The following is a 16,856-nucleotide window of genomic DNA, read 5'->3' as shown; positions in this document are numbered from 1 at the left end:
GTAAAGAATATTTATATTATTATGCCTTCATAATATTGGAGAAGGCTTCATTCAAGCCTGATGTAACTAGCTGGCTAGTTTGCCACTGGTAAGTAAAGGATAGACCATGTCGCAAGTGGGCTTTAAAAAGCAGGGGACAGAATTAAGGTAGGAGGGCTTTGTTAAGCCAGACCTCAGGCAGTATAGCAGACACATGTCCAGCTGAGATGCTATAAGACACTGACAGATACAGGGGAGGAAAGAGAAAGAAATCCATTCATCTGTTTAACGGGGATAAGTCACAAGGAATAAGGTTAAAGAACTACTCTTTCTCAAGAAATAGGGTCATCCATAGCTTGCTGTCCTCTAGTCCATCCCTCCACAAAAGTCTTCTATCCACTGTTTCTAGACAGCATGCTAGTGCTACCTGGGTGGGGCTAATCATTAGCCAGTGAAAGGGCAAGCTGATATTTCAATTTACTCAAGTTTGCCTGAAGACTAAGTCACACTCATTGAAGGATTAGAAAGAAAGTAAAAATCTTACTTTACATTTCCTTTAGAAGCTTTACCCTTTTCTTTCTGTAATCACATTAATTGGACAAAAAGGGAGAATAAATTCATTAGGATAATTCCCTTTACTACAGAAAAATGTTGTCAAAACTAAGGATTTTGATGGAATTTCCCAGGTACTAGGTAACTATCACAGAATGAAACTGAGTTTGACAATTGCCAAATCTATTACATCTCAAAACTGAACCATTTTGGAATTTCATCTTATGTATGGAAACCCCAAGTTTTATATGATAGTGTTCTGGTACTGGAGTACTCTAGAGTCCAGATAATGCTTTTAAACTTTCCCAGTGTTTAATATGAAATCTTGCTCCATTGTTAGTAGTCTAGATAATTGAGATCTGGATGATACAGGATTTTTTTTTTACTGTATTATAGCCAATGGTAGGTTTGTTAGTGACTTGGTTTGTATAATGTAGCTTTGGGTCTTAAAACAATTCATAAAGGTATAAACTGGGAAGTCCTGTTGCAAAGTGGAAAGAGTAATGGATTTGGAGTCAGATGGCCTGGGTTTGAATCCTTGATGTTGATTACTATTATTGTTATGCTAAGGCTCCTGGCTTTTCTGAGCAATGCATAAAATGGATTTAGAATAGGTATATTATAACCCTCTGTTCTATATCTAAATGCTGATTCATTTGTAATAATAGATTTCCTCTCATCATCAATAATAAGTGTTTATCTGTATAAAAATAAAATTATATTTAAGATACTTTATAACTTAGATAAAACATTTTTCTATTCGATATTTTAATTAGTTTTTGGTGCTGTTCAGTTGTGATTGACTCTGTGACCCTATTTGCGGTTTTCCTGGCAAAGATATTTAAGTGACTTGCCCAGGATCACACAGCTAGTAAGTATGAGTCCAGATTTGAACTGAGGAAGATGTCTTCCTAACTCCAAGCTTGGCATTACACCCACTGTGCCACTTTCCTCTTTTAATAAGCTAAATCTTGCTAAAATTGAGTGGTCTTATTCCATGATAGTATTTTAAAGTTCTCAATTTAAATTCTACATCTCTTTACTCCTGAGAATAAGTTATGCTTGCAGACAATGTAAAATACTGAGGTCCAGTGGCCAGACTGGGCAGCCTCTAACACATAGTGGATGTGCCTCTGGTGACAATCTCAGATGAAGTCACAGGCTCTCTATTAGGTGAAGGAATTTCCACAACAGGACTTTGTTATACTAATGGTGTCAAACTCAAGTAAAACTAGATCCCTGCTAGTGTATATTGTCTTAGAAAACCATAAATTAATGTTATGTTTTATTGTATTTATATTTATTTTACATCTTAATCTTAATTAATAGGGAGTTCTGCTCACTGAGGCCCACAAACTAAGTTTGACAATTCTTCACTGATGAAATGACAAGTCTAGGCAAAAAAAAAAAATCAATAATATTATTATTTCAATGTACAAACATCTTTTCATGTATATGTACATATACATACACACATCTTGGACAAGTACTATAGAACAGAGATATCAAATAGGCTATGTGCAACCTATAATGTATTTGGGAAATAAAAAAATTAAAATATTTGAGAATAAGTAAAAATAAAAAACAGATATCAAATAATATTAACATGTTTTTTAAGTCAATACATGACATGCAAAATCCCTGTGCACAATTTAATAGATTTTAATGGTCCCATTTCCATATGTATTTCACACCACTATTGTAGAGGAATAATGAGCTGGGGCCAGGGTTGATATAGAAATGGAGGATCTATTGGATTCAATTTTCAAAATCTGTTAATGGTTTCAGGGCTTTGCAATGCAAAAATAATTTCTTTAGTACCAGGTATTTCCTGGTGGTGCTGTAAGTCAGGTGACTTGATTCTCAGAAGAATCACAATTACAGACAATCCAAATGGCAGAGGAAAGCTCCATCATGGAAATAAGCTGGTTGGCTACAGCACATTACCAATATTACTTGCCTTAGAGAAGTGGTATAAAAATCATGATCAAGAATATTTGATAGGGGGCAGCTGGGTAGCTCAGTGGATTGAGAGCCAGGTCTAGAGATGGGAGGTCCTAGGTTCAAATCTGGCCTCAGACACTTCCCAGCTGTGTGACCCTGGGCAAGTCACTTGACTCCCCATTGCCTAGCCCTTACCACTCTTCTGCCTTGGAACTAATACACAGTATTGATTCCAAGACAGAAGGTAAGGGTTAAAAAAAAAAAAAGAATATTTGAGAAAAGGAGAGAGGTCAATCACAGAGGAAGAAAATTAAATACGAAGGAAAAAAGCATTTATTAAGCACTTACTTTGTGCCAGGCAACTGGGGAACTGTGGATAGAGCACCAAGACTGGAATGTGGAAGACTTTATCTTCCCGAGTTCAAATCTGGCCTCAGACACTTATTAGCAGCGTGATCCTGGGTGAGTCACTTAACCCTATTTGCCTTAGTTCCTCATCTGTAAAATAATCTGAAGGAAATGGCAAACCATTTCATCTTGGTATCTTGGCCAAGAAAACCCAAATGGGGTCATGAAGAGCTGAAGATGATTGAACAATAACAATGTGCACAGCCCTGTGCTTTACAGATGTCTCATTTGATAAGATATTTCTAGTGCTAATTCATTATAATTGCTAGCATTTTTATAACATGTTAAGGTTTGCAAAGTGAAATATATAATCTCATTTCTCACAACAATCCTATGAGGTAGCTGCTATCATTACTCTTATTTTGCAGATGAGGAAATTGAGGCCGATAGCTAGTATCAAAACATTTGAGACAGGATTAGGAACTCAGGGGTTCCTTATTTTAGGTCCACTTCTTTGAAGATATTAAGAGAACCAGAGGAAGGCCTCCAGTAGTTTGAGTGGATTATATAGGAAAGAGCTAGGAAAGGGAAGGGAAAGGATTTTAGAGTGAAAAAGCTTGTAGGGGTTACAATCTACATGGATGAAAATTGTGTATTCATCAGTCTTATCACCAAGAGAATTCAGGTTGTTGCCACCAGGGCAGGATTACTGAAGAGGAGAATATGAAGGGACACCTAGAATTTCCGACTCTAAAGGACCTTAGAAAACTATCAACTGCAAGGATTCTTGCCCTTTTTTGGTGTCATAGTCCCCTTTGTTAATTTGTTGAAACCTATGAAACTCTTCTCAATATTTTTAAACAATCGAAGGAAATGCTAAATTTCAGTTAATGGTTTAGTGTAAATAGAGGTATAATTATTTTTCCCTATCCAAGCTCAGGCTCCCTTAAAAATCTATATGCATCCAGAGTCAAGACCTTCAGATTTAGTCCAACCATTTCATTTAAAAAGAAAAGGAAAATGAGGTCCCAAGAGGATGTAGTGTAATGTCCAATCTTGGGCATTTAACACACAGGTTAAAAATGGATTTGAGACCTGGGCTCTCATTACAGCCCTGCCAATGGGATATCCACTTTACCACAGCGAAACACCTTCTGCTGCAAGGTGTACAAACAGGAGCAGGTCTATATCGTGGTGAGTTATCTTTCATTGTGGTCTCCATTGTACTCTCCCCTATTCATGCAAGAAGTGCTAAATAAGACCCAGGACAGGGGTAGGGACAACTTGGTTAGGCTGGGACCTGGGTGGCGGTGGAAAGCGGAGGGGAGGGGTGGGAAGCTTCCGATGGGGACGTGCACTGGGACATAGCTTAGCTTCCACCGGCTGGGAAAGAAAAAAACACAAAAGCAGAACTGTATATCCCAAGGGACCTTTCTCAACTCTATGCGGCGCAAACAGACGCCTCATTTCCCCGGGAATTAAATTCACAGAAGTTTTGGAGACTAAGTTCCAGAAGCAACAAGTGACATTGGTCAGCAAAACGACCCCATTTCCCCACATCCCCGGGGAGAGCGATGCACTGGTGCCAGCCCGCGGGGACTCGGATCTGGCGGGACCCGGTGTCCGGGACTAGGTGCACGCGACTTTTGCCCTCCGGAGACAAGGGGTGCAAGCCCCTCCGGAGGTCGCCCCTCCCCACGGCTGGCGGGCAGCGGATGGCCCCAGTCGCCACCGCAGGGGCCACAGCCGCTTGCTCGTGGTGCAGCGGTGATTTACTGGCGGCGCTGAGCCGGCTGGGTTCAGTGCCCGCCCGGCGCCCGCTCGGCCTCCGCCGCTGCCGCCGCCGCTCGGCTGGGGAGGCTCAGATTTCAGGTTCACACGGGGGAGCAGCCGCCCGCTCCTGTCCCCCCCCGCCCGCGGCCGGCTCCTCGCGACTTCCCCCGCCCGCGCGCGCGACCCCCCCGCCCTTTCTTCCATTCATCCCAACGCCCTGCGCCGCCGCCGCCGCCGCTGCCGCCGCCGCCGCCGCCGCCGGCGGGCCCCGATTGGCTGCCGGCCTTGGACCCAGGCACTTTCCCACGGCCCGCGGCGCGTGCGGCTCTCCGGTGGCGCTGCGGGCTCGGCCCTGGCGCACGGCCAGACCAATCCGAGCGCGCGAGGCGGGGCGGGGCGGGTCTGGGCCGCCGGCGAGCTGGTGTCCAGTCTACCCCCAGCCCCCCACCAGCGGCCTGCGCTCAGCCGCCAGGCGGGGGTTGGGCTGGGCGGGGAGGGGCGTGTGGGTGAGTGTGTGTGTGTGTAAGTGTGTGTGTAGAGGGAGGGGGCGGGGCTCCGCCTCCCCCCCACCCTCCAACTCTTCCACCTCCCTCCGCTCTCGGCCACCTGAGCGGCTGCCAATCAGTGGAGCGAGAAGCTGGATTGGATTTATAGGAGGAGAAAGTCGCCGGGGGCACCCCCCCCCTTTCGTCGTCCCCTTCCCAGCTCCTCCCCCGCCCTCCCCTGGGCCCTGGGAAGGGGCGCAGCGTGGGAAAGGGATGGTTGAGTTTTAACCAGAGGGCAAGTGCGAGGTGGGATCAGTGTGTGTGTGTGCAGTCGAAGCAGCGAAGCGCCCAGAGGCGCCGCCGTCGCCGCTGCAGCCGCCGGGGTTAACTCCTCCCTGCCCGCCCGCCTGCCCGGCTGCCTGCCTTCCTTCCAGTGCGTGCCGCTGCTGGTGCCTGCTGCGAGCGCCAGCATGAAGCGTGCGCACCCCGACTACAGCTCCTCAGACAGCGAGCTGGATGAAACCATCGAAGTGGAGAAGGAGAGCGCCGATGAGAATGGGTGAGAGGTGAAGGGGCGAACTGGAGGGCTCCCACTCGAGAGGGGACTGGACCCCAGGGCCGCACAGGTGGGGGGGGGGCTCCCCATACGCTCCGCAGGGACTAGGTGCCACAATTCGGGAGGTCAAAAATGAGAGGCTGGACACCCAGCTACTGTTGGTCAGGAATGGGGGCGAAGGGATTCCTAGGGTGCCCGACCTCCGGAGCCCCTTCCAACTCTTGAAAGAATGTGATTTTGGCTCTCATGACAGTGGTGCTGACCTGCCCACGAAGAGACACTGGGTGGCCTCTTGGTGCACAATCACCCTAAGAACAGGGGGATCCCACTGTTTGGACTGGAGATGGAGGGTTTCAGGACCACAGCATATTGGCTATTCTACTTAAGAGGCAGTCTCAGCCCGAGTTCAAACCTCCAACTTTGCAAGTTGCTGCCGAGGGCTCAAGGGGTTCCCAGGGCGGCAGTAAATTCCTTCTCACCGCTCCATCTGTCCTTACTTAATGGTGATTCCTTGTTCATTTCAGAAACTTGAGTTCGGCTCCTGGTTCTATGTCTCCATCTACCTCTTCGCAGATACTGGCTAGAAAACGGCGCAGAGGAGTGAGTCTCCTTAATTTCATTTTATGCCCTTTTTTGGGGGGGGGGGCATCATCGGAATTTATGATACTAATGAAAATCCCTTTGTTTTACATGCTTCCTGTTAGATCATTGAGAAACGTCGACGAGATCGAATCAATAACAGTTTGTCGGAGCTCCGGAGATTGGTACCCAGTGCTTTTGAAAAGCAGGTAAGGAATGGATAGAGTGGAGCAATCCCTGTGACAGTGGGTGCCTTGTGACTTATATAAATTAATGTTAACCTTTACAGTGCTGGGGAAAGTGCTTTGTTGCATGTGACTTATAGATGAACTGAATACTAACTTATTTTGAAGTTATCTCCAACTGCATATCCTACCAAATTAAACTTTTCCTTTTCCTCCTAGGGATCAGCTAAACTAGAAAAAGCAGAAATTCTGCAGATGACTGTGGATCATCTCAAAATGTTGCATTCAGCTGGAGGAAAAGGTAAAGCTCATTCATTTGTTGGGTGGGAAGGGTAGAGGGAAGGATCTCTTTGTGGAGTCTTGACACTGCCCAATTGTATTCAATTCAGTTTGTTATATTATGTTTACTAAGGATTTTGGGGTTAGGGAGAAAAATGATAGCTCTATATAGGAATGTATGTGTGTTTGAATTGTATCAGTAGAATTTTCATATTTTTTTGAGATTTTATGTAATATATCTACCATTTTATAATGACTGCAAATTATACCAGTACAGAATATAAATAGAGCCTTCCTTTGGAAAATGTCTGCTGTCTCAAGCTCTCCAGAGTTATGACAGCACTGATTCAAATGAATTGGCTCTCATGTTAATCCATAGTAATTTGGGGATATTTTCCCCCTAAAGTAAGTGGTATTTCTTTCTCCTTATCTACACATCCAGGACATTTAAAAAACAAACAAACAAACTATGCTGTCATATTTCTTTGAACCAAAAAATCTTGTCACAGAAAGGACAGTCTAATGGAAAGAGATGGAAAAAGAAAATGACTGTCTATACATATGTAAACCAGAAGTACTTGAATGAGGACTAAGTGCCTGTAAAAGCCCTATGATGATAACATTATACATCTGTGTCTCTGATGAATTTCACTGTGCTGTGGTTTCTCATTTCTGGATGTATTTTTCTGGCATTGAAGGAAAACATTAAAATGAAGGAAGATAAGTTTCATCAAATAGGAGTGTATAATTCCAATTTTTGCTTGGCATCTGGTAAATGGACTTTGAACATGGGCCATCAGCAAGCATAGATACTATTCATTCAAAATGAAACACTTGTTTGACCTTAGAGTTTCCAAGGTGCTTGAGGAAAGATAGAAAACATTTATTTGGTTTTCCATTGGAATCTGTGCCTATCGCTTAAGCATTCTGAATTTGTCAGGGATGAGTTTGGTTAAGATGAAGCAGCATAGAAAATGATTTATTGCAGCAGCCTGAGGTTTTCCTTTGTTCCTTTTTTCCTCAGGCTATTTTGATGCTCACGCTCTTGCCATGGACTATCGGAGTTTAGGATTTAGAGAATGCCTGGCTGAAGTTGCTCGTTACCTTAGTATCATTGAAGGGCTAGACACCTCTGATCCTCTCCGGGTTCGACTTGTCTCTCATCTCAACAATTATGCCTCTCAGCGGGAAGCTGCCAGTAGCACACACACAGGCATCGGACATATTCCCTGGGGCAGTGCCTTTGGACATCCCCCTCACATCTCGCATCCCTTGCTGCTGCCCCCACCACCGCCCCAGAATGGCCACAGCACCACCAGTAGTACCACCACGTCTTCCACAGAAGCACACCACCAGGGGAGAATGACAGCATCCCATGCTGACACCACTTCCTTGAGAGTGCCCCCTAATGGCAGCCTCGGACCCATGCTCCCTGTGGTTACAGCCTCTTCCAAACTCTCTCCTCCTCTGCTCTCTTCCATGGCGTCCCTATCTGCGTTCCCCTTCTCCTTTGGTTCCTTCCACTTATTGTCCCCGAATTCACTGAGCCCTTCGGCACCAACACAGGCAACAAACCTTGGCAAGCCTTATAGACCCTGGGGGACTGAGATTGGAGCTTTTTAAGGAACTTTATCTTTAGGAGGGATGGGGGAAAGCTTAAAATCCAGCTGAGCTGGGTTGTTGCCAACATCACCCTAAAATCATCACTAAAAATTAAAAGGAAAAAGGTACCATTTTAGATGAAATTTGTCGAAGAACTATAAAAGTTTGTTGGTTTTCTTTCTCTCTTTTTGGTTTTTACATTTTGTATTAGTTGTTTTTGTTTTTTTAAAACTAGTTGCTAAACTTGTCCAAAACATTAAATTGCAATGGTGGGCATAAACCAACATCCTGTGATGGGCTTGTGCTAAGTGTCTAATCCACTTTGTAAACGTGTTATTGTTTCAAAATGATTCCACTTTTGCCTGAAAACTTCAGAACTTTTAACATTATAATTTTGTTATCTTTGTTTTTCTTGTATAGCTAGAACTTTTTAGATTTTTTTTTCCGAACCACTATACTCAACATTAACATAAATTCTTCTTGTGAATATTTTGACAGATTAAGATGTTCTATAATAAATTACCATTTTGGGGGGTGGGTAATCTATATTCTGAGTTTTATATTTCTGAACAAAGCGTTGACAAATCAGAATAATCAGCTTCATCCAAGAAAAGAAGAATGAGCTGTCTTTCCCTTACAGCAAATGGGTGAATTTTATGGGTACCCAATTTGGATCCTTGACCAAACTGCTTTAGGAGTGTGGTGTGATTGACAGCTTTCACCTAGAGGATAAGTACTGCTAGCCCTGCAGAAGTCAGGATTTGAAATATGTAAACCACTGGGGGTGGGAGAAGAGACAGCTGGGAGACTAAAATTACAGAACACAACCGGCTAATGAGCCCTCCCTCACCAATATTCTGAATATCTTTCTTCTCAAGAATTTCAAATTCACTCGAAACATTACAATGGATAATGATCCCAGTGTGCTAGAAGTCTTTCAAGTAGTCCTGTGGAAACACTGAATGTATAATCTTGTTCTCTTCCCCATTTCCCTCCCCTTGTATTCTTTTACCTGGAAAACTATTATCTGTCACTTTCCGGTGCCCAGGAATTTGGTGATTGAGAACACTAAAAGGGCTTTTCGCCATTCTTGTTATGGTTTGTTTTAACTTGGTTCCATTTGGGAAAGTAGCATTTAAACAGGTTTATTTCTTTCAAAGGTATATTTTTAAGTGGCTTCCACTGGACTGGGTTTGATCTCAGTTGTATTATTGTGTTGTGATTAAATAAAAAGAAAAGAAAAAGCATCTGTATTTCAATGTATATGTATTGTTTACCATGCCAACAGGGGAAGCCTATATTTTCATTTTCCCATCTTTCCACCTTTTTTTTTTGGTTAAGCGAAAGATTTCTGTCCTTTCCCTGTCCTGATACTCATGACTACTGTTCTTCCAACCCTGCCTTCCCATCCCGCCATGGTCTGCCTGGAAAGAATAGGGGACTACAGTTAAAAAGTCCTGGGTTTAAATTCTGACACATACTTTCCATGTGATCTGGGACAACTAGATCCTGAGTTCAGATCCTTCTTTTTACATAAAGAATTGCTGGTTAATCTTGGGCAAGTCACACTATTCTCATTACCCTCAAATGTAAATGAGGGGATTGGAGTGGGGTGACCTCCAAAAGCTCTTCTTGTAATCTCTATAACTATGTGATATGTGTATTATTCTTTCAACTAAACAGAGTGATCTCATGGGGGTGGATAAGGTCTGACCAGGTAAATTCTTCATAAGACTAAATTTAAGAGTTCGGTAGGTTATGGACAAATTCCTCTGAATAATAAGATATGGCATCCCCACCTGGGACAGGATAATCTGACCATGACTGCAACAGATAAGTGTATCTGCACTAACCTGGCGAAACGTGTGGCTAGACAGGGGTTAGCAAATTTCTAGATTGGAGAGGAGGAGGAAAGAGGTTGTGTGGTGATGTCATTTTGAAACATCTGCAAGATCTCTCCAAGTACCTTCTGTGTGCCCAGTTTTGTGCTAACACAGTTTACAAAAAAAAAAAAGCAAAAGCTTAAAAAATTGCATTTAAAATCCATTGCTGTCATTGAAGACCTGATCAGAGGCTGTGGAATCAGTGGCAGTGATTATATGTGGCAAGCTGTAATTCTGCACCTGCACAGCCCCGGGAGACCTCCCTTGTCATATTTCGGAGGAATGTGTTTTAACCCTTTTTTGTGCATTTGACTCTGGAATTACTTGTGCTTGGAAGCAGGCATATGCTTTAGGTTATAACAAAGCTCTGTCAGAACAGAGGCAGTTGGCTAGGTCCCTAGGGGAGTGGAGTGCCTTAGACTTGCTTTACAAGTGGTCCTCCAGCCAATTAAGGAGTGGCATCCATTGGAGCCAAGGGGACGTCTAGTCTCCTTTAACTCTGAAGGAGGTTTGCCTTGATCCTGGGGGTAGCAGAGGAGAGAAAACAGAATCTGGCAAAGAATGGAAAGAATTGACTCCCCCCTCCCCATGTCCTTTTCTTTTCTGATTAAAAAACACAAAGTATTACCAGACATAAAGGCAAAGGGAAGAAGTTTGAACTTTGAAATGTAGCAGTTAACTTAAATGTATCCCTCTGAGAGGATTAGAGAACAACACAGGGCTACATTTGAAATGCTAACTTCTGATTCAAGAATCTTTTGCCTGGCATTATTTTGCCCCAAATGTAATGCCGAGTTCTGTCCTTAAAACCCCTGGGCAGCAAGCTATAGCATTTTCACAAGTATTAATGTTGTGCCACCAAGCTACTTTCTTTGGAAAGTATACTGTTATTTTTGGCAATCCCTGGTTTAAATGACTGGGCAGCTAGGTGGCAAAGTAGATAGTGCTCTGGACCTGCCGCCTGGAAGACCTTAGTGCAAATATGGCCTCAGACACTTGCTAGTGGTGAGACCCTGGACAAGTCACTTAACCCCTTTTGCCTCAGTTTCCTCATCTGTAAAATGAGCTGGAGAAGGAAATGGCTAACCCAGTAGCTTTGCCAAGAAAACCCCAAATGGAATCATGAAGAGTTGGAGATAACTGAAAAATAGCAATTTTAAGTGATAATCAATTTTCTGGATGCTTTTTTCAGTCTGTATTAATGTTTCCCACATTTATTTTTGGCTTCTTTTATGTTCAAGGAGATTTAATAACCTCATTAGGGTGTGTGCACTAAATGTCCTTTGGCAGGGTAGAGTAATGATAAAAATTAAATTTATATAGTTTTAAAGTTTTAAAATACAAGTCCCATAAGAACTTCATGAAGCAGAAACTTTAGGTGTTTTCACCATTTGACAGACAAGGAAATGAGATTCAAATGAACTAAGTGACTTACTCAGGGTCCAGTAGCTAGCAGGCATCAGAAATGGGCCCTAAAACCAGGGCCTTTGCAGCCTAGCACTGGATGGAGCATATTCCCAAGGTCCTCAGAGACACCAAGGGTTTGATTACGTAGTGTTGGTTACTTTTGTTTATCATTTCCCAACTAGGATCACAGAGTTTCTTGATGGGAAAAAGTATTGGGTCTCCTTTTGTAAATCCCTGGATTTGCTCCTGAAGGGGTACATTTACAAAAATCTATAAAATTGACAGCACCCTTGAAGTGCTGAGTTTCTGGGTATATGTGCAATTGATAAGAAGTAGCAGGTGTGGTCAGCTCCTTCAGTTGGGTGTTGGCTAGGATCGTGAGTATGGTACAGTCTAGTATAGTGTGGGAAATGCTATATTTAAAAAGGAATATCTTCCAGTCACTGATACTGAAATAAAAAGCCATCACTAGGTTCAATTCACTAAGTAATTCTACCATATTTATGGAAATGTATCTACATACATGTATATTCATATGCATGCATATGATAGTGTATTGGGAGGGAGGAAGATATTTGGAACTTTCATGTAATAAACTAGAAATTAATTAGTTAAAAAGAATGTACTGATTGGAGTCAGCAAACCTGAGTTTGAATCTTAGCTCTTCCATTTATCAGTTATGTGACCTTAGACCAAAATTAAGAGTCTACCATGGGCTCTGTGAACTTGAAGAGGAAGAAAAATACCTCTTTATTTCAATATCACTGGTTTCCTTTGCTATCTTATGGATTCTATTTTATGCATTTAAAAACCTTCTGAGGAGTCCATAGGCTGTGCCAGTTCACCAAAGGGGTCCATGGCACAAAAAAGAGTTAAAAACCTTCAGACTCTCTTGCTCTTTAAAGGTCATTTCTGGCTCCAGCATTCTGTAGCTAATAAATCTCCATATGTTAAAGGACTTGAAAAATAAATAGTTTGTAAGCAGCATACAGAGTATACCATTGATAATAAAGACTCTCATTTGGTATCAATTCAGTTCAATCCAACATGCACTTATAAAGCACCTGCAATTCAGGCATTGTGTTGGGCACCGGGGATACAAAGAAGAAGAAGAAAAGCCCCCATTCCCAGGGAGCTTATATTTTATAGGATATGAATGGTTGCCCATATCCTTTTACTGCAGTTTATTAGCAAGAGCTTAAACACTTAAATACAGAGAACAATTCCCCAATAGATAACTGGTCAAAGAATATGAGCAACAATTAAAAGAATCTTGTCATTTTCTACCTCCACCATATCTAATATCTCACCAAGTTCAAGTCCCCTCCTGGACTACAACCTCCTAATTGGACTCCCTCCCTCAGTTATGGCCCCCTCCTAGCCATCTTCCAAACAACTTGTAGCTGCCAAAGTGATTTTCCTAAGGGACATTTCTGTCTGACTACATCACTCCCCTACTGTACAGACTTCAGTAGTTCCCTGTTACTTCAAGGAGTAAATATAAACTTCTTTTGTTTGGTGCTAATCAATTTTTCCAGGTATATTCCCTATAATTAATACAATAACATAAACATTGTTAGTGTGAGAAGAACTATCAATTTTTCTTTCTTGTTGCCCTTTTTACATGTCACTACATTTCCTCTCTCCATACCTTTGTAGTGGCTGTCCCCATTCTTGGCCAATACTCCTTTCCTACATCTTCCTCTGAGTCTAATTTTCTTTAAGACTTAGATCAAATTCTGCCTTCTATTTTAAGATTTTCCCGACACCCTTCCCTCCCAATTGATAGTAACTTCCTTTTCAAGTTATTTTATATAAATATAATTAGGGTGTAATTATATATATATATATATACACACACACACCCATACACACATATTAGCATCTCTCACTCCACCTTCCACCCCATTAGAATGAAAACCCTTTGAGAGTAGGGACTATTTTACTTTTGTCTTTGTTTATCCAATGGTTCATCCAAGGCTGAAACATAATAGATGTTTAATAAATCTTTGATTTACTGAAAATATGTACAAATAATTAACAACCATATTAAAGCTTGTTCCATATCATTTATAGCTATTGTTGTTCAGGTGTGTCTGATACTTTGTGACCCCATTTTGAGCAAAGATACTAGAGTGGTTTGCTATCTCCTTCTTCAGCTCATTTTACCTGTGAAGACCTAAGGTAAACAGGGTTAAGTGATTTGCCCAGGGTGACATAACTAGTACATGTCAGAGGCCAGATTTGAACTCACAAATATGAGTCTTCCTCACTCCAGGCTTTATCCATTATACCACCTCATTGCCCATTTATAGTTAGAGAAATGTAAATTAAAACAACTCCAAGGTCTTACCTGATGCCTAAGAAATTGCAAAGATGAAACAAGATAGAAATCAATAGCATTGGACGGGCTGTGTGAGGACAGGCCCACTCACTGGACCTATATAATGGTAGCAGAGAGTTAATTGGTATAACCATTCTGGGAAACTATTTGGGATTACATGAAAAAAGTGATCAAAATATCTGTACCTTTAAGTCAGAGATCACACAGGTGTAATATGTGAAAAAGAGACAGAACGGTCCCATTTGCCCCCAAATATACATTGTGGTACTGATTATGGAAACAAAAATTTTTGAAAGTGGTTGCCTATTGATGCAAAATGGCTAAACAAATTTGGTATATGGATATAATAGAATACTATTATACTCTAAGAAACGACAGATACAAAATATTCAGAGAAACTTGTGAAGACGTATGAACTGATAGAGGATAATAAGCAGAACTGGAAGAACAATATACACGCACATATAAAGAGAGATTGAGAGAGAGTCAGCTAGCATTTATTAAGCACTTACTATGTATCAGAAACAGATATGCCCTGGGTCTACAAAGAAAGGCAAAAGATAGTGCCTGCTTTCAAAGAGTTTATAGAATAAGGGATGGGGCAGGGGGAAGATAACTGACAAACAACTATGTACAAAGAATCAAAATTATATAGAGGATAAATTGGAGATAATCAACAGAAAGAAAGCACTGGTATTAAGGGGGAATCTGTACATCTGTTAACTTGCAGGAGGAAGGACTTTAGCTGAGACTTGAAGGAAGCTAGGAGATGGAGATGACGAGGGAGAGTCTTCCAGGCATGGACTCTAGCCAGTGAAAATGTCCAGAATCAGGCGATGGAGTGAGGAATAGCAAGGATGTTTGGTCTTCTGACTCCAAAGCCATTACATTTTTTAAACTAATTAATTTCTTGGTTATTGTAATACATATTCTTATTGTTAATAAAATTATTATTATTCCCAGATCTTTCTCCCTCCAATATACTATCATATGCATGCATACATGTGTGAATATACATGTATGTAGATACATTCCCATAAGTATGGTAGAATTACTTAGTGAATTGAACTCTGTGTGTGTGTGTGTGTGTGTGTGTATGTGTGTATGCGTGTGTTTGTTTATAAGAAGACTGGACTGGAAAGGTAGTAATGGATCATGTTGTGAAGGGCTTCATGAGGCAAACAGGATTTTTATATTTAATACTGAAGACAACAGGGAACCACTAGGGTTTTTTTTTATTGGGGAGTGAAATGGTCAGACTTTTCGCTATAAGATCAGTTTGACAACTAAAGATTGAGAAAAGGTCATTACATTTGGCAATAAGGAAATCCCTTGTAACTTTTGGATTTGGTTAAATGATGAGATAGAGTTAAGAAAATAAGATAAGAAGTAGGAGCATTGATTGTAGACAACCTTCTCAAGGACTGTAGCCACAACAGGGAGAAAACAATGAGGTTGTTAACTAACAACAAAGAATGAACGAAGTGAGAATTTTTTTTGAGAATGTAGAGATATGGATATATTTGTAGCAGTCAGAAAGCAGTCACTAGACAAGGAGAGATTGAAGAGATAAGTGAGAGAATGAGGATGAGAGAACAATCTTCTGGAGAGGACAATGACTACAACAATATAAATGAAAATGACAACAAAATGAAAGGGAACCATATATAATTATAACAAGCAACCTAGGCCCCAGGAAGAGATGTGGAAATTAATTTCTCTTCCTTTTTTGGAGAGATAGAATATGGATGTGAAATATTATCTATGCTATCTGATGAAGTCAATGTGTCCCTCTATTACAAGGGTATAAAAGTGTATTTTCAGAAATAACTGTAGTGTAAAATAGAAGGCATCCATAAAGCTTAAAGGAACGAAAGACAGAAAGGGAATATTCTGCAGTTACATGGAAGCCTATAATACTCCTCCCAATTCTATATATTTATCTTTTGAAATGTAATCCAGATCTTCAAAGCCAAATGATATACGACTCTCTCCTCACTGATGGAGATTGATGTCCCTCACCTGCATGAGGAATGATGACAGGTGGGGAAGAGTAGGAAACTTCCATTCTCTTCAGTCTCTTCCCTTTTTTCTACTGTCTTCAGGTCTCTTACAAATCTCTTACAGCCTCTTCAGTCTCTCTGGGTTCTGCAGTCCCTTCTGGAGCTCTGGATTCCAGCTTGGAGAGAGAAGATGGGTGATGTTAACTCCACTTCAGGTTACTGAAGGGAGAATAAGGCTTTAGGCAGAATATGATGTCAGAAGAGTTAGCAATCTCCATCATATCCCTCTGCCCAGCTTGTTACACAAGAGACTTTGGGATTTCCTTTTGGGTGAGATCCAGAACTCTCTCAGTTGAGCTGAGTTACTTCACTTCCTGTGGGAGAGCTTTACTCTGCATTGACTAGTATATATTCTTCTATGTACACTTTCTCTGATTTCTGTTTTGCTATCAATTGCATGAATTGTCTTGGTTTGTTTTACATCAATTGCTATGTATGTTCATTGTGGAACTGGTTTTGGTGGGAAGGCCTTGCATACATAGCTTGGCTCTTCCTTTCCTTACTAATGAACAATGATCAGAAGTTTAGCTTGAACCTGAAACCTCATTCCCTAGACAAGGAATATTTTAGGGAGTAAATAGATATACATTCTACCTGGTAACCTCTTTCTCTGAGGAAAGTAGAGTGACAAAGCTTCTGGCCCCAATCTCCTGCTTCCCCTCCCAGAAAGAAGTAAAGTCTCCCTTGGAGAAGAGTGAGGGGAGAAGAGTATAGAGATGTCAATTCTGCCTCCCTTTAAACCACACAGAGAGACACTTCCATGTCACATGTGCAGAACAGCATCAATATACAAATATATTCAGTATAGTTAGATTAGGATAAGAAGTATCAATCGGCTTCTTTTAGATTAAAATCTTTTCTGTTACATTGAATTTTC

At 41.5% G+C, this 16,856-nt stretch overlaps 1 protein-coding gene across 1 annotated transcript; it reads left to right on the top strand.

Moving 5' to 3' along the window:
* The first annotated feature begins 4,888 nt into the window (after positions 1–4,888).
* Positions 4,889–9,526, top strand: HEY1 (hes related family bHLH transcription factor with YRPW motif 1). Its single transcript, XM_001367346.4, has 5 exons — positions 4,889–5,640; positions 6,162–6,237; positions 6,342–6,425; positions 6,621–6,702; positions 7,705–9,526. The coding sequence occupies exons 1-5, from the start codon at positions 5,552–5,554 to the stop codon at positions 8,301–8,303; spliced, it is 930 nt and encodes a 309-aa protein (XP_001367383.1). The 5' UTR covers positions 4,889–5,551; the 3' UTR covers positions 8,304–9,526.
* Positions 9,527–16,856: the final 7,330 nt, after the last annotated feature.

This window comes from Monodelphis domestica, chromosome 3, assembly GCF_027887165.1.
Source record: "Monodelphis domestica isolate mMonDom1 chromosome 3, mMonDom1.pri, whole genome shotgun sequence".
Classification (NCBI taxonomy): domain Eukaryota; kingdom Metazoa; phylum Chordata; class Mammalia; order Didelphimorphia; family Didelphidae; genus Monodelphis; species Monodelphis domestica.
Note: the sequence above shows the minus strand (reverse complement) of the source record. Positions and strands in the feature narration are given on the sequence as shown.